This window comes from Pelodiscus sinensis, chromosome 5, assembly GCF_052426305.1.
Source record: "Pelodiscus sinensis isolate ZL-2025 chromosome 5, ASM5242630v1, whole genome shotgun sequence".
Classification (NCBI taxonomy): domain Eukaryota; kingdom Metazoa; phylum Chordata; order Testudines; family Trionychidae; genus Pelodiscus; species Pelodiscus sinensis.
Window position 1 is genome coordinate 66,356,317 of NC_143056.1, and position 22,278 is coordinate 66,378,594.

Sequence of the window (22,278 nt, forward strand, 5' to 3'; positions counted from 1 at the left end):
AGAGCTGTTCATAACCCAACTCAGTTCCTACTTGCCAGAATTTCAATGTAGGGTGACAGACAGGTGGGTTGTGCAAAAGAAGTTAGAGAACAGGTTAATAATCATTTTTCTTCTTTGACTGACTGTACATGTGCATTCCAATCTTGGTGACACTCAAACTATAAGACCAAGACATAGGATCGGAGTCTATTTCAATGAAGACTGGAGAACAACTTGTCCAAATCTAGCATCATCTCTGGACTCTTGAGTCACAATACAATGGGAGTCCAATGTGTGGAATGAGAAGGTTGCTGCTCTACAAATGTCAACAGATGGAACTTATGCTAGAAAAGCCATTGAGGCCAACTGCAATTTCACTGAATGAGCTGTGACACTGCTAGGCAGAGCAACATTAGCCAAGTCATAGCACATATGAACATAGGATGTGATCCAGGAAGAAATTCTCTGGAGGTACACTGACTTTTTTCTTTGTCTGCCACTGCTATGAATAGTTGGGATGATTTATGAAAGTGTTTGGTTCTACCTAGGCTCTCCTCATGTCCTGGGTATGCAAATGCTCTTCTTTCTTGCTCATGTGTAGCTTTGTGTAAACTTTGGGTAAGTAAACTGGCCAGTTGATGTGGAAAGAAGCCACCTTTGAGTGAGAATACAGGTCCTTAAAAAAAAAAAACATCTGAATGCAGACTGATGTCCATAGTTCCCTTATTCTTCTGGCAGGGGTAATGGCCACCAAAAATGCCATCTTAATTTACTGATACAGTAGAGAGCAGGTAGCCAGTGTCTTTCCTGGGGAACCCAAATTTCTTGACATTACTAGTTTAGATTCCACAGGGCAACTGAAGCTTGCACCTGGAAGGTTTAATTTCACTAAGCCTTTTAAAAACTTTACTGATATATCGCTGAAGAAAATACAGTGATTGTCCACTTTAAGACAAAGTACTGAAACAGCTGTTATATGCAACCTCCAAGGAACTAAGATCTGATTCAGATGTAATAATTCAGGTCCAGGATATCGAACTGAAGAACTGATTAATGATATTCCACACTGATGAGAACATATGGGAAAACATTTCAAATGACAGAGGCAAGTTACTCTTGTAGAAGGCTTTCAGTTATTCAACAGGATCTCTTGATGTCTTTTGAGTAGACTTGCTTTTAGTTGCTAGTGATGGTATATCCATACAATTAACTGATGGGACTGTAGGCTCAGGTAGAGTAGGCAATCATGATCCTGGGAGATTAGGTTCAAGCGTAGTGGAAGTGAAATTAGAAGTTTTACTGACAGTGCCAGAAGAGTGGAGAACCAACATGGATGGGTCCATGCTGAGCGTGGTTGTGTGAATTTGGCCTGGTTCTATCTTGACTTTAGTAACAGTTTGTGAATGAATGGAATTCGTAGAAAAGCATAGAGAAGCTTCTTAGTAAAAAGGTACCTGTTACGGAACCTGGGCTATTCTGTGACCATGTAGGGAGCAGAATTGCTGACACATTATATTGGATTGTGAGTCAAAAAGATCTATTTGGGGAAGCTGCCATTGATGGAAGATGTGCCTGGCCACATCTAGCAAAGAGATTATTTGTGGTGACTTGTAAACAATCTGCAACTGTGTTGTTTGTGAGGTCTAACAAGCTGCTTCCATTAATCTACAACAGAAATACTTGGTATGTTGCGATGACAGGTTTCCACTCTCTGACACTGATGTGTAAAGCTGAGTCCTCTGAGGACCCAAGATTATGAGTCTCTAGAGAACTAAGGTGGGCTCACGACCCCAGATCAGAAGCATCTATCACTAGCATGAGTATTGTTTGCGGATGGGTAAACAGAATGCCTACATGTACAACGGCAAGATTTGTCCACTAATCTAGGGAGGTGAGGACATGTGAGGACCCTTTCACCAATGAGTCTAACTGGTGGCAGCTTGACAAGTAGACCAATGCCAGCATGCCTTGTAATATTCTGTGGCACAGTTGCATACTAAACCACACAAGTAGAAGGGGTTTGATCTGGAAGCCTCAAACAGTTTTGTTCAATTGTGGTGGAGCAGGCCTTCAAGTCTGTAACAACTGATCAGATTACTCAGAATCTGGATACTGAAAGAAACAACCTGGCTTGAGATGAATCCAATATAATTCCTATACATTTTATCCTTCACATCTGTGTTAACAATCCCACTGCACTGAACACTAAATGGATCGAGTCAACTCTGTTCTGTACTTGCAATGTAGAATGGCATCTTACAAGTTAGTTATTCAGGCAGAGGTAAACCTGAACTTCCAGTCTTCAGAGTAATGCAACTACTACTGCCATGATTTTTGTAAAGCAGGGGTTCCCAAACTTTTTGACATGTGGCCCAGTAAATCCATTCACAAGCTTTTGGAGAACCAGTAACATTCACTTGCATATTTGCATTTTCATTAAGCAAATGATGAATATTCAAATAAGTTGTTCCTGGTCCTCCCAAAGTCCCCGTGCCAGCTTAGCAAAGCTTTTGATACTGTCACTCACAATATTCTTGCCAGCAAGTTAAGGGAATATGGATTGGATAAATGAACTGTAAGATGGATAGAAAGCTGGCTAGACCAGGGTTTCCCAAACTTTTTACTTTAGTTGGAACCCGTTTTTTTCCAGTACTGTTTTTTGCAGCCCAAAAATATAAAGGCATACTCAAAAAAAAAAAAAAGAATTAAAAATGAATAAATTTTCAGTGTTTCACCCGGATGCATCCTCCCCCCAGCCTGGATCAGGGCTCCCCTGTGCTCCCCAGCCAGAGTGAGGAATACAAACTGTGTACTTTCCCCTCACTCCCTGGTGAAGTGGAACAGGCAATAATGGCCTTGTACGAATCAGGAGGCTAAAGGGTGCCTGGGGAGGCTCTCCCTCCTGTTCCGAAGAGCATGTGGATTTTTGCTCTTCTGTGTTATCTGGTCTTCTTAAATTACTTTTTACTTAAATTACTTTTTCCTGAAAAAAAGTTTCACACTTGCCCGTTACCTACTTGAGGAACATACACACTCCAGCTCCGCAATGGAGAGCATGATAGGTACAGGCTCCCAGCTCCTCCCCATCCACCAATTCCTGGCAACAGGTATTCTGGGAACACAACATGGCTCCACAGAACAAACACAACACTGGGTGCTTTTGTTCATCATCAAAAGACCGTGGGCACCTGTAAAGAGAAAGGTGGTAATTTTTAAGGGTCATATGGAAACAAAACAGTTATTGCAAATACAATGCAAAGATTTTAAAAATATATTTAATTAGCCGTGCTCTTTCAACCAGATGGCCTTTTCCAGAAAAGAGGCACAGTCCATCATAATGCTTCTTTAGAAATTATCTGGTAAAATTCTTCCTAGTTTTTCCTCAGAAGGAAGAGCTGCTCCTCTCTACAGCTGGTCAGTTGGGACATTGGTATAAGTTCAGTGAAATCTCTTCTAAAGTAATTCAATTTTGTGATCCCATGGGACATATGTCCCTCCAATAACATCTGCTATGTGATGTTCTAGAGGTTCTCAAAATATTGTCTTGCAAAGTATTGCTCCAAATCCACACCTGCTCACATGATCACAACTCTCCTCTTCATTTCCCAACTGCTAACACAACTAAAACGACATTTAATATTTTCCTATTCATTTCCCATGTAAGCAGTGGCTGTCGTTGTGATTGAAATCTTATGCTATTGCAAACGGCAGATAAGGCAACCCATGCAACTGAAAATTGAACAGATCTAGGATGTGGATCACAATATAGAAATTGAGAGCCTCCTTCTATATTTAATGGAAATAGACAAAAGGAGACAACTGCATCAGTGTTTAGATGCCAACAGGATTCAAAGATTGCTAAAATGAATATTAAAACAGCATGAATGCAATGAAAATACATCCTCTTCTCCACGACTAATGCACCTCTCTTCAGTAAATCATTAATGCAAATGGCACATTTCTTGAAATGGGTTTATTAAAACTAAATACTGAGGAAATACTAGATTAGGAATGGAATCAAACCAAAAAGTTGAAGTCAATTCAGTGATGTTATTCTAAGTCCATTTATACAAAACAACAAAACTGGCACACAGGCACAGTACTAGGATGCCAAAAGGGTCAAGGTTATGTAGGTCAAGAGCAGCACTGGCAGGGCAACATAGTGTAACTTGCTCCATGCCTGCCTCCCTTTTATTCCAGATCAAACAAGTGATTCATTCACGAGAAATAAATTCATGAGAAATAAATATTAAATACAAAACAAGCTTCCACGTGCAAAATTCTCTTTAGAGAATTTCCATGTTTTTTCCACAGGATGGATAACTAAAGTGAAATGATACATCTTCACATTGCCTTATCTGCTACCAAAACTTCATCTGTGGATCAAGTTCAGTATTTCTGCTTTAAGCCAGAGCCAAACCTCTGGTCCTGAAATGGTCAATGATGCAAACAACTGTCAACTGTATCAAGCCTACACCTGCTTACTGAGGTGTATCAGTTATACATGGCCATTATGTGAAAAGTAAGTAGTATCACATTTAAACTGGACCGCTGGTTATTGATGTTTAGGAACAAAACAGTACGTTCATCTCAAATTTTGTAATACCCTTCCCAGACTTGCATATCACAGGTGATGTTTTCTTTTCTGGACTGAAGTGGCAGCATTTGAATTCCATCCCAAAATTACTGCAAGATTATGAAAAGAAGAAAATACATGATAAGGTGGCAGCTCTAGCTGTTTTTTATTACCTAAACTGAGAGGCTTGATTCAGGAGGCAGCTGTAGTCTTCTGGAAGCTGTATCAAATTATTTCTTTTTCTTGGATATCTAGTAAATTAGAGAAAGAAAAAATATTGTAAAAATATTAATGAAGTCACACAAAGCTCACAACAAACAGAATGACATATGTGACCAATATTTTACCGTTCTGGTAAACTCCCTGTCCTTTCATCCAACCATCCAGTCCCCCAAATCATGTCACAACCCCTAGCAGCCCAAATAAAGGGTATAAGACAAACTACACAGGAAACATTTTCACAGTAAATGTACAACAATGGTGAGAAAAAGAACTGTTACTTACCTGTAACTGTTGTTCTTCGAGATGTGTTGCTCATGTCCATTCGAAGTAGGAGTGCGCACCACGCGCACCGCGTCTTCCGGAGCGTTTTCCCTAGCAGTATCTGTAGCACCAGCAGGGCGCCCTCTAGAGTGGAGCCGCTATGGCGGGGCATAAGTACCCCTGCCAGTGCTGCCCCACCTCAGTTCCTTCTTGCCGGACACTCCGACGAAGGGGAGGTAGTGTGGGAGTCGAATGGACATGAGCAACACATCTCGAAGAACAACAGTTACAGGTAAATAACCGTTCTTTTCTTCTTCTTCGAGTGGTTGCTCATGTCCATTCGAAGTAGGTGACTACCAAGCTAACCTCACGGAGGAGGGGTCGGAGCAGTCATGCCACCAGAGTCATGAAGTGAGGTGAACAATAAACTGATTTATTTGAACAATTCAACACTGATAAAGGTACCATTTAAGAACAAGACAACCGGAAACATATTTACATCACAGATTCAAAGACTGCAGAGCCCGCCCTTGCATCCTCCCCAGCCTGCTGAGGTAGCGCATAGTGTGTTGCAAACGTGTGAAGGGAAGACCAGGTGGCTGCCCTGCAAATTTCTGTGATCGGTACCTGGGCACCAAAGGCCACCGAGGACGCCTGCGCCCTGGTGGAGTGTGCCTTCACCCTGGGTGGGGTTTTACCAGCCAGGTGATAGCATTCTGTGATACATTGCACCACCCATCTTGAGAGCCTTTGCGTGGAAATAGGCGACCCTTTGACCCTGTCCCTGAATGCAATAAACAACTGTTGTGATTTACGGAACGGCCTGGTCCTATCAATGTAGAACGCCAGCGCCCGCTTGGCGTCCAGGGAGTGCAGAGCCCGCTCCTTAGAGGAGGCGTGGGGCTTTGGGAAAAACACCGGGAGATAAATCCCCTGGGACAGGTGGAATGGTGATACCACTTTTGGAAGGAAGGCTGGATGAGGCCGTAGCCTTACATTATTATTGGAAAAGACAAGGTAGGTCGGGTCTATAGTTAGCGCCCTTAGTTCTGACACCCTTTGAGCCGATGTAATGGCCATGATAAAGGCAACCTTTAATGAGAGGTGCAGCAGGGAACACGCGGCCAGCAGTTCAAAGGGAGGTAGCATAAGCCTGTGGAGGACCACATTAAGGTCCCAGGCGGGAAGCGGGGCCCTCACCGAGGGGTACAGCTTTTCCAGGCCAGTAAGAAACCGTTTAACCTCTGGGTTAGAAAAAAGGGAGATTCCTGCCATACCAACATGGAAGGCGGAGAGAGATGCCACATGGATTTTGATAGAAGAGAAAGATAGGCCACTAGACCGAAGCTGGAAAAGGTAGTCAAGAATAGTTGGGATAGGAGCCGAGGACGGGTGTACTCCTCTCCAGGACGCCCAAGACGAGAAGCGCCGCCACTTGGCAGCGTACGACCGTCTAGTAGAGGGTTTCCTGCTACTGAGGAGAATCATCTGAACCTCTTGGGAACATTCCCTTTCAGGTTGGTTCAACCATGGATAAACCATGCCGTTAGATGGAGAGACCGGAGATCCGGGTGAACCATGATCCCCTCGCCCCAGGGTTGAGTTAGCAGATCCCGGACTGGAGGGAGTGCTATTGGGTCCTGGACAAGCATGTCCACCAGGATGGGGAACCAGAACTGTCTGGGCCACCTGGGGGCTATGAGAATGATCGAGGACCGAAATGTTCTCGCCCTGGTCAATACCCTGGAAATTAGGGGAAACGGGGTAAAGGCATAGAGGATGCCCTCTGGCCACACGGTCGTCAGGGCATCCCCCAGGGAATATTTCCCCAGTCCCAGCAGGGAACAGTAGTCCCTGCACTTGGTATTGCTTGCCGAGGCGAACAGGTCTAGGCGGGGATAACCCCACCTGCAGAAAACCTGGCGGAGGGCAGAGACCTTGAGGGTCCACTCGTGGGCTCCAAAGGATCTGCTCAGCGTGTCCGCTAGCAGGTTTTTGCACCCCGGGAGGTATTCCGCTTGAGGTGTGATGCCGTGCGTGACACACAAATGCCAAAGTTGAAGGGCCTCTTTGCAGAGGGGAGGTGAACGCGCCCCACCCTGCTTGTTGAGGTAAAAGACCGCCGCTGTGTTGTCCATACGAACCAGGATCGAGCGGTGGGCGAGCCTTGGCAGGAAGGCTTCGCAGGCTCGCCTCACCGCCCGCAATTCCCGGACGTTTATGTGTAGGGCTCGCTCGGAGGGGGACCAAAGGCCTTGAGTTCTGTGTTGCCCCAGGTGTGTTCCCCAGCCCAGGTCGGACGCATCAGTGACCAGCATCAGGGAGGGGGGAGGGATATTGAAAGGGACCCCACTGCGTACCACAGGTTCCTGGGTCCACCATAGGAGGGAGTCCAGAATTACTTTGGGCACCATAATTATCGAGTCCCAAAGACCCCTCGACTGGCTGAAGGCCTTCGCCAACCACGCCTGCATGGGTCTCATCCGCAACCTGGCATGGCGGACCGTGTATGTGCACGCTGCCATATGGCCTAGGAGCCTGGAGCAGACCCGAGGGGTCATTATAGGGGACCGAGTTAGCCCCAAGATCAGCTCCACTATGGAGAGGAACCTGCTCTTGGGCAGGAACGCCCTTGCCACCCTCGAATTGAGGAGGGCTCCCACAAATTCTATCTGTTGCGAAGGAGTCAGGGATGACTTTTCGATATTTATCAGGAGTCCTAACCTTAGGAAAAAGGGCTCTTGTAAGTGCCACGTGAGTTTCTACCTGCCCGTACGAGCGACCTTGGATCAGCCAGTCGTCGAGGTACGGAAACACGTGCACCCCTTGTTTGCGGAGATATGCAGCAACCACTGCCATGAATTTCGTGAATACCCTCGGTGCCGTACTTAAACCAAAAGGGAGCACTGTAAACTGAAAATGGTATTGGCCCACGATAAACCTGAGGAACCTCCTGTGGCTGGGTCTGATTGCCACGTGGAAGTACACATCCTTGAGGTCGAGAGTCGCGTACCAGTCTCCTAATTGTAGCACTGGGATGACCGATGCCAGGGTCACCATTCTGAACTTGTGTTTTACTACTGCCTTGTTTAGATCTCGGAGGTCCAAGATGGGACGGACCCGTCCCTTCAGTTTGGGGACAACAAAATAACAGGAGTAAAAACCCCTTCCTCGCAGGTGCGGAGGAACCTCCTCTATCGCTCCTTTTTCGAGGAGCGCAGACACCTCCAGACAGAGGATGTGTTTGTGAGGAGTGTCCCTTACTAGAGACAGCGAAGGGGGATTTGAGGGCAGCGGGCCTAGGAAAGGGATAGAGTAGCCTGCACTTACAATGTTCAGAACCCAGGCATCTAAAGTTATTAAGGCCCAAGCATGGGCAAAAAGGGATAGCCTGGCCCCAAACAGGGGGCCGGGGCAGGAGATTGGTACGGGACTCTCGAACGAGGCGTCAAAACTGAGGCTTGCACTGATGGGAAGGACTGTGAGGACCTCCACGCTGGGTATCAGTCCTGGGGCGACATCGACCCCATGCGCCCTGAGGGTGCGCGGCCGCCCCGGAACCTCCACCAGAGGCCCGGGGACAGTGCCTCCAGTAATCCCCTTGGGGGACCTGGGGCTGCGCCCTTCCCTGCTGCCTATAGGGCAGCTGTCGCTGGTGTGGAGCCGGCGTGTGGATGCCCAAGGACTTCAGGGTGGACCTAGTGTCCTTCAGGGTATGGAGCCTAGAGTCGGTGTGCTCCGAGAACAGAGCTTTGCCCTCAAAGGGCAAGTCCTGAATTGTATGCTGCACATCCGGGGGAATTCCCGAGACGTGGAGCCATGCCCCCCGCCCCTGATGCATAACGACACCAGTCGCCATCGTGCGGGCTGCTGAATCCACAGTGTCCAGAGGCGCCTGGAGAGCGGTTCGCGAGATGACTTTGACCTCCGAGGCAACAGCCGCGAACTCCTGACGATCCTCCACAGGGAGTCTGTCTCAGAAGTTTTCGACGGCCTGCCAGGTGTTAAAGGCATACCTACTCAGCATCGCCTGCTGGTTTGTGATGCGGAGGTGTAACGCCCCTGTGGCGTAAACCTTACGGCCCAATAGGTCCAGCCTCTTAGGTTCCCTAGCCTTTGGAGAAGGGCCCGGCTGAGGGAGTTTTTCCTTTTGGGCCGTGGCCTGCACGACCAAGGACCCGGGGGTGGGTTGTGAGTACAGGTAATCATGCCCCGAGTTTGGGACGTAATAACGCCTCTCGACCCCTTTTAAGGTAGGGGTCAAGGTTGCCGGCGTTTGCCACAGGGCGTTGGTAATCTTTGATACCGTTTTGTTAAGCGGTAAGGCCAATCATGCAGGCGCGTCTTCCGTGAGGATGTCCACCATTGGATCCGTGTCCTTGATGACAGGTTCCACCGGAACGGCCAAGTTGGCAGCCATGCGGCGGAGGAGGTCCTGGTGCGTGTGGGCATCCATTGACGGCAGACTCAGTGCAGGGTCTGCTAGTGCCTCGTCCGGGGACGACAACGACTCCTGAAGTGGCACAGGAACAGTTGCGGAGCCGTTTGAGCAGCTTGCGCTCCCGATGGGTCCACCTCCAGTGCCGTCGGTTCCGGTGCCGCTGGATCGGGTTGAGGTGCCCGGAGAGGGGAGGGAGGGGCTCGGGACAGGCACACCGATGGTCGGGAACCGTGCCCTGACGTCCCCGACCCCAGAGAAGAAGGCAGCTGACCTTGCCACTGATGGTAGGCCCAGGAGGTCCAGAAAGACCACTGTTGGTGCGGAGGCCACGTTAGTTGAGTGTGGTCCCTCCTATATCTGGACCTGGATCTATGGGTCGAGGATGCCCTCAAGGAGCCCGAACAGACGGAGGAAGCATCCGAGTCCGGAGTCCAATTATTCCTCGGCCAGGGCGGAGCTGATGAAGAAAGTGGGGCAAACCTTGCCATTGACTCGGGCTTACCCGCATGAGTACATCGTGGCCGCACTATCTGTGGGGCCGGGGGACCCATGCCCTGTGTTGGAAGGCCCGCTGACGGTTGCGGCACCGGGGGACCTAGACCCGGTGCCGAGGGTTCAACGGCACCCAGTTGCGGCACCGGGGTGCCCAGGCCCAGTGTTGGTTGAGTCGCCAGCAGCTGCGGCACCGGGGTGCTCAGGCCCGGTGCCGGTTGAGTTGCGGCCGGCGGTTGCGGCACCGGGTACCCAGGCCCGGTGCCTGGCGAGACCACTGCGTCGATGCTGGTGCAGATGAAGGCACGGAGATGGACGCCGGCTCCTGGGTGACCTCCATGGAGGAGAGAAAGGTCTGAGTGGACGCCACATGGCTACTCAGATACGGTACCGGCACCGCCAGGCGGGGAGCTGGCAAGGAGCTCAACTGTATCTCAGGTTGCGCATGGCTGGCAACTCCCTGAGAGAGTGACGGCTCGGCGACGAGAAGGGTGCCGAAGTAGCGATCGGTACTGACCCCACATGGGGTGGTCCCGACGCATAAGCCACTTTAGCATGCCGACCTGGGCCATGCTGGGGTGAAGCCGTAGCCAGCCGAGCCTCTGACGATGGTGACCTCGACCCTTCCGAGTCAACCGAGGATGGAGGGGCGGTCGTGAGGCTAATAAGGGGTCCTGCGCCGCCTCGAACGTATCTGGTATGGACTACCTAGGCCTCCTCGGTGCCGACGGTGCGGAGGGAACGATACGCGCACCGGAGAGCCCACAATGTGGTGCCCAACCGACGTTGTCTTCTTCGAAGGGGACCTTCCCCGGGATTTCTTCACTCTCTTAGTCGGAAGAGAGTGCGATTGGTGCCGAGAAGTCGACGCCGATGCGCAGTGCTGGTGAGGGGCGTCCCGCGTGGAAGCCGGTGCGCTGCGCACCGCAGGCTGTTCCGGTGGCACCGGCTGAAGCGCTGTCTCCATGAGGAGAAGTTTCAGGCGGGAAACCCTTTCTTTTCTGATACGGGGCTTAAAGGACTTGCAGATTTTACAGGCAATAGCCAGATGAGCTTCACCCAAGCACTTAAGACAGCTGTCGTGTGGGTCGCCCCTGGGCATAAACTTCCCGCAGTCAGCGCACGTCTTGAAGCCTTGCGGCCCTGGCATTCCTTACCCCCAAGGGGGAAGGAACAAAGCAAAGAACCTAACTATCTAACTGTGAGAACTATTTACAAACGAATGTGAGAAAGGGAACCATTAACTAACTAAGTAGGCTGGGAGATATGGAGACTCTCCAACGACCATCGCTGCGGTAAGAAGGAACTGAGGTGGGGCAGCGCCGGCAGGGGTACTTATGCCCCACCATAGCGGCGCCACTCTAGAGGGCGCTCTGCCGGCGCTACGGGTACCGTTAGGGAAAACGCTCCGGAAGACGCGGTGCGCGCGGTGCACACACCTACTTCGAATGGACATGAGCAACCACTCAAGAAGAAACTAAGTTTGCATGGGATGGGCATACATTTTACAACCCAGTAAAGATTATCTTATGTTACCAATTACATTAACCTAACCCAGAAAAAAGCAGATGTTTGATGTTCTGAGGGAATAGTAATTGTTTCATCTTCCTAAAGGAATCCTGTAATGCCATTTGAAGAGGCAGATGTGTTTATGGCAAAGGTGCAAGAGGAAGAAAAGGCTCCCTAATTGCAAGACTTGCCCTCACTTAACTACCCAGAGCTCATCTCCTTCAAAGTGTTACAGATCAAAAACAAAGCCCAGAAAAAATTAAACAAACCTTATTGAAATGTTTTTTCCTTTCAAAAAACTTAATACAGCAGGGTCAGCACACCACCTGTATCAGAAAAATTTTGGCAGATTATATTGTATGAACACTATATACAATTATTAACTGTAACTACAGAGATGTAGAAAGTAGTGAAAAATGTTATACAAAAAGATAAATCTATTTTTAAAAACAAACTATAAAGATTTCGTCAGAATGAAACACACGTAGTTAAAAGATGTTAGCACTGTCTGCAAATGCTGACTCTCTCAGAATGTGAACATGGATTATCACTCACTGCTTCCCTTAGAGTACCTCATGAGATTAGATCCTTGGGGTCTGTAACATACCCCAATCGCGACCACAGAGGAGCCGCAGGTAGCATTTTTCACCAGAGTGATATTGATTAAAAAATGTCTCTTATCCATTTGAATATTTCAAATTTTGTTGCAGTCTCTCATATCATTAATATACAATGCTATTGCAACAATTTTAACTTCAATTATGTCTTACCTGAACCACATATACTCGTGAATATCTGTAATTCAGTCATGATTACTATTCCACTAATGTTTCTCTTATTCCTATAATATCGGATTTCATTTCCTGCATCAGCAGTTCTAGTTCCTCCATTCTGTTACCCAGGCTTCTTGCACTGGTGTACAAATACCTTAATTGTTTCTGTTTGGCTTTATCCAGATTCCTCACCCAATTAGGTTCAGTCATTCTACTGCTACAGTCCAACCTACCTGTTCGTGTCATTGGTACTGGCACTATCTTTCACCTTTATGTCCATTCTTATACTCCCGGCTGTATTCCCTCTCTCTCTATGTTCCTTCTTGTTAATATTAGAACCAAGCATGGAAGTTACATGAACATCTCCCAACTGTCTCCCCGAATTCCAAACTTAAGTAGTTCAGACAGTCAGTCTGCTCATCAAATCAATTATTTTGCAAATGTAATATGGCATTGGACAGAGTGTAACCGATTATTCACTAACTTCATCTGAAAATCCCTTTCAACCATTATAAAATGGAAGGATGCTCCCATTAACTCCCCTTTCTCCACCCCATACCTTTGGAGTAAGGGGCTCACAGTGCCCCAATATTCCTCGAAAAGCAGGAATAGATTGGTGGGTAGAGATAGATAACTACAGAGTGCCTTGAACTCTTCTTCCTCAGAAACTGCAAAAGAACAAGAAATACATCAAACAGTCCATTCTCCTAAAGGCCTTTCTGAACAGATCACACAATCAGTAGCAGGTATAATGGAAAACTGCAATTCTTCTTATTCCTTTTGCAACTGATGCAAACGACAATTTTAAAGATTTAGAGCAACTTTTGAACTATTGTAACTAGATATAGCTCCACTGATTTAAATGAAGTTGTGCCAATTTACATTAGTTGAGGATGTGGATGAGAATTATAGTATAACACACAGTTTATTGTACATGCATTAAAGCAGCAGGATTTTGCTATTTGAGTATGAAAAGGAGTTAATTACATTGTATAGTAACAATAATTCTTCAAGAGATGCATCCCTAATCAGTACTCCAATCTAGGTGCGTCTATGTTCTTGCATTGCTGATCAGAAAACTTTTGACAGCAGCATCGCTGTGCCCACACATGCACTCTCTTTCCTTGTGCTGCACCATGAGGTTAATCAGTACACACAGGGAATCAAGTGATTAATGTGAAACGGAGAGGTTACCTTGGGAATACTTTCTGGATGTGGCCTGAGAGTAATCTTGTTTGGAAAGAATATTGTACAAGGGAGATGCACTATCAGAACTGTTTTCTCTCCTATTTGTCTGGTCAACGTAATTGCTGTCATAAAGGCAATTTTCACTGATAGGTACATCAGTGAACAAGTGATTATGGGATCAAAAGGAGGTCTAGTCAGCTCCTTTCAGTGTCATGCTTAGTTTCTACATAGGCGTAGGCAGTTGAGGAAAGAGGTTTATTATAGCCTTGAGGAACCTTCCAGTGGTTGAATGTGACAGCACCAAATATCGCTCTAAGGTTTGGTGAAATCCTATAGCTGCTAGATGAATCCTAAGAGTTTAGGGTTAATCATGACTTTAAGGGTCAGAGCATAGTCTGAGATGTGTGGAAGAGTTGTGATTGTTGGAGAGATGTGTTGTAGTGTGTGTAACTGTACCTGGCCAAGAGCGTCTGATGGTTGATAGTGCAGAATTGTAAGGTGGCCAAGGAGACGAATATACCTTTTTTTTCCAAAGAGATCAAGCCACTTCCAATCCCAGTTGTAGGGCACTTTCCTGGATTTGTGTGATCAGCTATTGGAATTGACAGTTTTGATCATGATGGAATTGAGTGGCAGAGAGAGAAAAAGGAACGATGATTTCTTTATAGGGACATCATACTTTTTGTCCATTACCCAAGGATTGCCACACCATTTTATCTGGGTCTAAGATAGTTTAATTAGTTGAGAGGGCAATCTTTGAGGACAACAGAGTGAGGAATATCAAGGAACAGACAGTGGGTATCCCTGACCTTCTTTGTGGCATATAGAGAGTGCCACCCTTTTTACCAGCTCCTGCAAAAGAGGGAAGTCCTCTGGCAGAGAAGGTAGGGGAAAGGATGACTGATTCATCCAGGGAGGAGGAGGCTATGATCTTTGGTGTAACATCCTCCTCAGTACCAGCTTCTTGTTCCTAAATCTCTTGAGGCTCTAGATGCCATGGCCAAGGAAGCATCCTGGAAGAGTTCTTGGGCAAGGCTTGAAGCTCATAAGACAAACTACTGATGTGCCACCAAAGGGTCCCAATATGGCCATTATGATGGCATACGGCTTGTTGGAAGTACCTTGGGTGGCTGTACCAACACGGTGATGGTGGGATAGCCATCTGCAGGTACTTTCTTGACCCTATTTGTAGTGGATCTCACAAAGAATTTGGGAGAAGAATTGTGAGACCACCTCCTCTGGATCACTGTCTATCCTCACAAAACAGTGAAAAGGCATGGTCTGATTGCTGGGAGAACTCCTGAGCCCTGTAAAATTGCTATAGTAAAATTTAATGTTTATTGTCTCACGATTGCCACGTAAATGTGCTCCGTTTAAAAGTAAAGCTAGTTTTAAAAAAGCATCTTTCGGACCTTGCAAATTTAACTCTAAGGGCATAAGAACAAATGGGTATAAACTACTCATGAACATAATTAGGCTTTACATTTAGGTGAACATTTCTAACCATCACAGGAATTAAGTGCTTCCAAGAGGAAGAGAGGTGGCAAAAACCTAACTAGCTTTAAGACTGAGTTTTTATGTTTGGTGGGGGGGTGAATGATAAAGCTGTTTACAATGGCATGTAGCCAATCTGTGACAGCTTGTTGCAAATAACCTCAAGAGCCAGTGATAGGACTCTAGAGGGGACTCGGGTGCATTTGTCATGAAGAAGTTTCTGGATTGGCAGAATTCTGCTAGTGCCAGCCATCACAGTGGCAGTGCAGGTGCCAAAGGAGATGGAAACTTTGTCTGTGCTGGTATTTCCAATGCTGGACAGACTGCCTCTGGCGATATAAAAAATGACTCAAGTGTCTTTTTAGGGTGTTTGTTATCTTTTGGTACCAAAAATTCAGTGCCCATGTTCAAAGGGTCTATGGGCTTGTCAGCAGTACTGGATACCAATGATCATAGCAAGGCACGATTGTCACTGTGGTCTTGATGCTGATGGTGCTCACTTGCAGTTATCTCTAGGCTTAAAGGGACTTCCCACTCTCAGACATGTGAGAAGAGTTCCTTGCCTGTTTCTTTGACCCATTGCCCTTAGAAGTTGAAGGTTGTGGGAAAGAGTCACATCCTCACAGAGACTGAGATTGGAGAGTTGCATCCATGAAGATAATTATTTGGTGGAGCTCTGTCCTTAAGAGATCTTGGCAGGAACCAATATTAATGTACTTATTTAAAACACCACAAAAATAAATGTGAAGCTCTCTGTTAAAGGAGACCTGTGAGACACTATGCTAACGCTCCTCTCCTTGTATTTTGAGTGATTAATCTAATGGAACAAGGTCAAGTTTCACCTTACAAAGCGCAGCACAGGAGCACCGTCACACCTAATTGAGCACCCATAGGGACACTACTCAAAGAAGCACTTTCTAACGATGTGTTTTTAAATTATATATTTCATTACATTTTTGGCTTGCAATCAATTCTATGTTGCTATGATCCAATCAGAATTTACGTATTAAACCAAGGCTGTGTCAGATCGGTACTTGATTGGGAGATTTCTTAAGGCTTGTTTACTAAGTGGGTAATGTCCAATATGGGGAGGGTAGCACACTAACATTTTGTGCACTAGGTGGTCAGTGTAGCTGCTGCTGGTGTACATAAAAGATTTTCTAGTGTGCTTTAATGGTTTTAAACAGCACTACATTAAGGTGCACTACGGAACCTTTGGCACATGCCAGCAGGGTATACACAAACTAACTAAGATGCAGCACGTTAATGCCCTCTAGAAATTACACCCCCATACAGTACAAAAAAAGCCCTTAATGATACATAGGGACTGTAGAAAATGATGTTACTGATTTACCAGGGGACTCTCCTTTCTACAGAACCAGTGTTCCAGACTGGTATTAGGAGGCAACCAAATGTGCCATAAAGTGTATATGTGTGTGTGTTTCACAAGTGTTAGTATTTGGTAGGGCATCATGCTAACCATAGCATTCAGCCAAATTCCAACCTGGATCATTACAGGGGGAATTAGTTTAAGGTTTTATACCTTTTAGTTTCAATAATTTATATCACTTTTATTCTTTACCTCTTTTCAAAATGCTATGGGGTTGCATTCTTTTAGATTGTTGCCATGCTTTGGGATCCTTAAAAATGAGTGACAGCACTTTTATAACAAGATAGTCTTACGTTCTAGCTTCTTTATTCCTCATCTTTTAATTGGATTTCATTCTGCTCTATCCACACATCTCTTATGGGACAGTCTACATGGCTTACAGATCATAGTACAAGAGACCTACCTATATAATCCAAAATGTGGACGCTTTTTAGACATAAGGATGGCTTTTTTCAGCTTACCTGACACTCCTTTGCAAGAGGCACACCAAAGCATTTCAGCTTATAAGTATACCTGTTTAAATTCACACATTTCCTTACTCTAAAAGAAAAACTCTTCCATACAGGCAAGGCCCATATGATCTAACTCTTCAATTGTATCCCTTCCACATATACTGTGCTTCATTTTTTCTTTTAAAAATCAATTCTATTATGATCTAAAGAATGTTAAAAGACATCATTATGGTTCTATGTTGAATATACTTCATCAAACGCTACTATAAATATATATATGTACACCTTATACCTTGAACTTTTAAGCACTCCACTCTTCAACAAGAAAAGAAGCAAATTAAACTAAATTATTATTACCTTCTTCTACTTACCTAATAGCAGGCTTTCAGGTGGAGATACTCTCAGCATGTAATGAAAAAACAAAGCAGCACAACGAAGATAAGGTGTGATTCCTTTCTTAACACAGTCCCACACGTGCCAGCCTGGAACATCACGGCTAAAGCAGCTATAACAGAAATCAGGCATATCTCTAAAAGCTCAGATCACATAACTATACTCAACATTTTTGACAATTTTCAAATGAAGGTTGCCATCATGTTTTACAGTTCTGGGCGTTGGTCTATGGCTAGTGCTCCCACCACTGTTAATACTGGTGGAGCTGCAATACTGTTAGAGCAACAGTAGGAAATTGCCTCAAATTCTCAGTCAGACACAGTCCCCAAGACCTAAATTCTAATTTTATGAATGTTACAATGTGTTTAGGATATCTTTATTACTTGCTATGGTTTTTCCAAATGTATTTTCAGTTTAAGAACAGGCAGATGTTCATCTCTAAAAACTGGCTCAAGATGGTTTCATTTAGTTTCTTCTATTTTTTTCCTGGGCTTGAGGAGGATGTTTGCTGCTCCATAGCATATCAGATACAATAATTAAATCTTATGATTGTTTTCCTTTTATTACAGAGAACCATTTAATTTTTTTTCAAAACTGAATTGGTTTTCATATGTAGACACTTAACTTCTTGAAATTCTGTCAAAAAAAACCTTAAATATTCTTAGAGAATGATAGGAATAAATGTAAAGAAACCAATGAACTTAATTACGGAGAGTCACAATTGACAAAACAATTGTAGTAGACGTGGAGACAAAAAAAGGAAAGGCTACTGATATTGTATGAGATTTAAAAAAATGAACTATAATCAGCACCATTAACATTATTTCAATCAATGTTATCAAACTTTACTCTGAATACACCACTATCCATTTTTATGTACACATCACCCATATTTTCTGTTGAAAAAAAAACACACTTCATAGTCAGATAGCAGATCTAGATCTTTTCCAGTTTTTAGGAATGTAGGGGTATGTCTACACTACCCTCCTAGTTCAAACTAGCGGGGTAATGTAGGCATACCGCACTTGCAAATGAAGCCCGGGATTTGAATTTCCCGGGCTTCATTTGCACAAGCGGGGCGCCGCCATTTTTAAAACCCCGCTCGTTCGAACCCCGTGCAGCGCGGCTACACGGGGCACGAACTAGGTAGTTCGAACTAGGAAGCCTAGTTCGAACTACCGTTACTCCTCATTTCATGAGGAGTAACGGTACAGGCAGTCCTCGGGTTACGTACAAGATAGGGACTGTTGGTTTGTTCTTAAGTTGAATCTGTATGTAAGTCGGAACTGGCATCCAGATTCAGCCGCTGAATCTGGACACCAGTTCTGACTTACATACAGATTCAACTTAAGAACCCCAGGTGTCCCCAAGTCAGCTGCTGCTGAAACTGATCAGCAGCTGATTCCAGGAAGCCCAGGGCAGAGCAACTCTGCCTCGGGCTTCCTGTAGTCAGCCGCTGGTCAGTTTCAGCAGCGGCTAACTTGGGGACGCCTGGGGCAGAGCAGCTCAGGTGCTGCTGGGTTGGTCTAGTAGTGCGGCCATTCCTCGGCGCTACTGGACCAACCCGGCAGCACCCCAGCTGCTCTGCCCCAGGCGTCCTGATTCAGCCACTGCTGAAACTGATCAGCAGCGGCTGAATCAGGACTCCTGGGGCAGAGTAGCTGGGGTGCTGCCGGGTTGGTCCAGTAGCGCCAAGGAGCGGTGCTGCGGGACCAACCGGCAGCGCCCCACCTGCTCTACCACAGGCCCCAGGCTTTGCTCCACATCTCCCTGGTCTGCTGGGGGGGGGGGGGGGGGGGGCACTAGCTGCGTCCCCCCCAGCAGACCAGGGAGACGCGGAGCAAAGTGGCGGAGGACCCGGGCCGGACCCGCGGCGCTTCCAGATCAGCTGGAAGCGCCGCGGGTCCGGCAGAGTCCTGCGCGGCTTTGCTCAGCGTCTCCTTGGTCTGCTGGCTCCCGCAGCAGACCAGAGAGACGGGGAGCAGCTTTTCTCGCCCCGGAGGAGGCGGGTGGCGGGATCAGGCGTCCCGCCGCTCCAGTCCTCCGGGGCGAGAAAATCCCCCTTCGTAACTGCGGATCCGACATAAGTTGGATCCACGTAACTCGGGGACTGCCTGTAGTTCAAACTAGGAAGCCTAGTTCGAACTACCTAGTTCGTGCCCTGTGTAGCCGCGCTGCACGGGATTCGAACGAGCGGGGTTTTAAAAATGGCGGCGCCCCGCTTGTGCAAATGAAGCCCGGGAAATTCAAATCCTGGGCTTCATTTGCAAGTGCGGTATGCCTACATTACCCCGCTAGGTTGAACTAGCGGAGTAGTGTAGACATACTCTACGAGACATTGCTGATTCAGCACAAGGACTCCTGATATAACCTACATCTAACCTTTTTTCTTTTGTGTTTTTCAGGTGAATGTCCATGTATTTTTTAAATGTGACTTGTAAAACATTTATTGTTACAACTGAGGTTTTACTTACCCACTTGTGTACTGACAAACTTCTCTACAGAAAGACTCAGCAGCATGAGCCTCCTCACTGTAATCTTGTGCTTGAGCAATGGGGGATTCTGTGCACACAAAAAATTAACCTTGTTGTAAATCCACTTGAAAATTTCTTTCCTATATATATATATATAGAATTAATTTCCATTACTTTCAACTTTTATATACAATTTACAACATTTCATTTTATTAGATCACTTCCTATTTGTGCCCAACTCAACCAACAAAAAATCCACACAGGCATGTTGTAAATGTGGAGATTGCTCAGCCTCATCACAAAACTGCTTCCTCTCCCTTATGTGTTGACATTATTCCCTTACATTAATTATCACATAAGAGAGGAGTCCTGTCAGTACTGTTCCATCGCAGAGAGTATAGAGAGGAGTGTAATTCCCACCCTAATCAGATTATCAAATCCCATATTTCACAGGCCACAACTGTGCCAGAAAACCAGTTTCCAAGACCCTTTCAAATCATTTTATAAAAACTGGACGAAATACCTGAAAAAAATCTAAAGGTGGTACCATTACCTGTTGTAGAGGTTAGAAGGATTTGTGTTATGTGTGCCATAGTAACCAAATGGAAGAGGTAGAGGTGATTATAGGCAGAGCTAATAGATGAAGGTTGCAAGTCTACAGTATCATCCCAATATAAAGATGGAAATGATAACACAGCACCTACCTAAAGTGGAAAAAGAGAAACAGCCAAAATATTGGTGAAATACCAGACTTAGAAGAAGTTCCAATAAACAAACACCACATAAACTTGACAAGACAATAAGTTAACCATCATCTACGCTTATTCATTAGTCCTCTCTAATGGTGGGGTAGTTATTTAGCACTAACCAGTAACATCTGAAGCCATGTTTTCAGTTAAATGAGGGCTAAAAAGATCATGAAATTAAGTCACAAACATAAAGTCTAGCCAACAGGTGACACAAAAATACCTCTCAATGGATTAGAGAGATCATCAATTGCAGGAGGATCTACAATGGAATTCACAGATAATGCCTCAGAGGCAAGATGGTTAATTGCAAAAACAAACTGAACATGCTTACCAGAATGTGAAACATATCTACATCTAGAATGGACGGCGTATCTTCCACTTTTAAGTTTGGTAGAAGAACTACAAGAACAAAGGTTCATGACACATTTGATTAAAAATGTTAACTGCTTTTTTCACTGGAATTACAATGGCAGGATGAGAAGCCATTGTTTGTATTACCTCTGCCTTCCTCTATGGCTCTGACTGGTAAGCTATAAAAACAATAAAAGCCTCCCAATGCACATGCAACCTGGACACATGTTCTGAACTGTAACTATCAACCTATCACGGCTATAGTATCTGAGCACCTCAAATGTTAATGAAATTCTTATCACAATTGTGAGGTGAAGTGGTGTTACCACCCCTATTTTACAGATGGGGAAAGGAGGCACACAATAGACTAGGTGATAGAAAGTCTGGAAAAGCAAGGACTTGAACAGAGGTCTCCAGATTCCCAGGTTAGAACTGTAACCACTAGAACATCCTTCCTCTTTAGACTATATAAATGGTGTTTGCCATCTACTAAGGAAAGTTTACATAAACGTTACTTAAAAGCAATGCACAGATTGTCTAGAAGAAAAAACAAAAATAATGTTACCTGCTAGGAGACGAACAAGGTGTTTCTGAATCAGGCTTTGTGGTGATGTAGTCCTCTGAGCAACTGCAAACTGCACTAATGCTTTAAGGCCGCTGTGCTAGAGCACAAGAAGAGAACGTGGGACAGGGATGGGGAAATAATTAAACAGGACAGTGCTGAAATACCTTCCCCTTCAAGTTCAGTAAAAAGTAGTTAAATCAAGTATGAACTTCTACAAAAGAATTATGACTGTATTCCACATCAGACTCATTTTCTGTCAGCAGTCTATGTGAAAAGCACAAATATCTAAAAACTCCAGAGATCATGGTACAGAATTTCTTTGGACATTACTAATGTACTTGCTGCTAGTAATTCCAAATGTCCAGTGTTCATTAACATTAATTGCTTCTTGGATTATCCATACCTGTCTATTTTGCAGAGATCCAAATAAAGGTTTGCCCTCATTTTCTAGAAGGTTTTCTTAAAATTAAAACAGAGAAAGTAAGTGGTAAATATGGGCTTTTAAAGTAGCTACAATAGTCTGCTTATCTGGTCTTCTCACTTTCCATGCACTTATGCTAGTCCAAAATCAAACTTGTCCCCGATTATAGGACTGCTATTAAAAGTGCAATTTTACTGAGACAAATGATTCCGTAAAATTGCTATAATAAGATTTCATGTTTATTGTCTCTCTATGATTTCCACATATAAATGTGCTCAATTTAAAAGTAAAACTAGTTTTAAAAAAGCATCTTTCAGATCTTACAAATTTAAGGGTTACACCTGGGTTTTTTCCATTTTGTGTATCAACATTGGTGATAATGTTCTAGTGGTCAAACTACATACTCATAACACATGTGCAACTGCCACTGCTTTCAAAGTATACCCAAACTGACTCCTGTGCAACCACTCTGCTTTCAATAGGTTTGCCTAGGTATATTTGTTTGGCACTTATAACCCACCCCAAACAAAAACCTACATATTTTTGTC

The 22,278-nt window shown here is 45.2% G+C and overlaps 1 protein-coding gene across 2 annotated transcripts in view; it reads right to left on the minus strand.

Moving 5' to 3' along the window:
• UBR1 (ubiquitin protein ligase E3 component n-recognin 1) overlaps positions 1-22,278 on the minus strand; it is a 125,890-nt gene that overhangs the window by 1,547 nt on the left and 102,065 nt on the right. For both annotated transcript variants that reach the window (XM_075927249.2, XM_006135407.5), the window contains 10 exons: positions 21,713-21,768; positions 21,310-21,406; positions 20,725-20,792; positions 20,198-20,348; positions 19,645-19,732; positions 17,149-17,282; positions 12,813-12,921; positions 11,750-11,806; positions 4,729-4,806; positions 2,997-3,167 (listed from right to left, as the gene is read on the minus strand). In XM_075927249.2, coding sequence (XP_075783364.2) covers positions 2,997-3,167; positions 4,729-4,806; positions 11,750-11,806; positions 12,813-12,921; positions 17,149-17,282; positions 19,645-19,732; positions 20,198-20,348; positions 20,725-20,792; positions 21,310-21,406; positions 21,713-21,768 — 1,009 coding nt within the window. The remainder of the gene's footprint in view (positions 1-2,996; positions 3,168-4,728; positions 4,807-11,749; positions 11,807-12,812; positions 12,922-17,148; positions 17,283-19,644; positions 19,733-20,197; positions 20,349-20,724; positions 20,793-21,309; positions 21,407-21,712; positions 21,769-22,278) is intronic.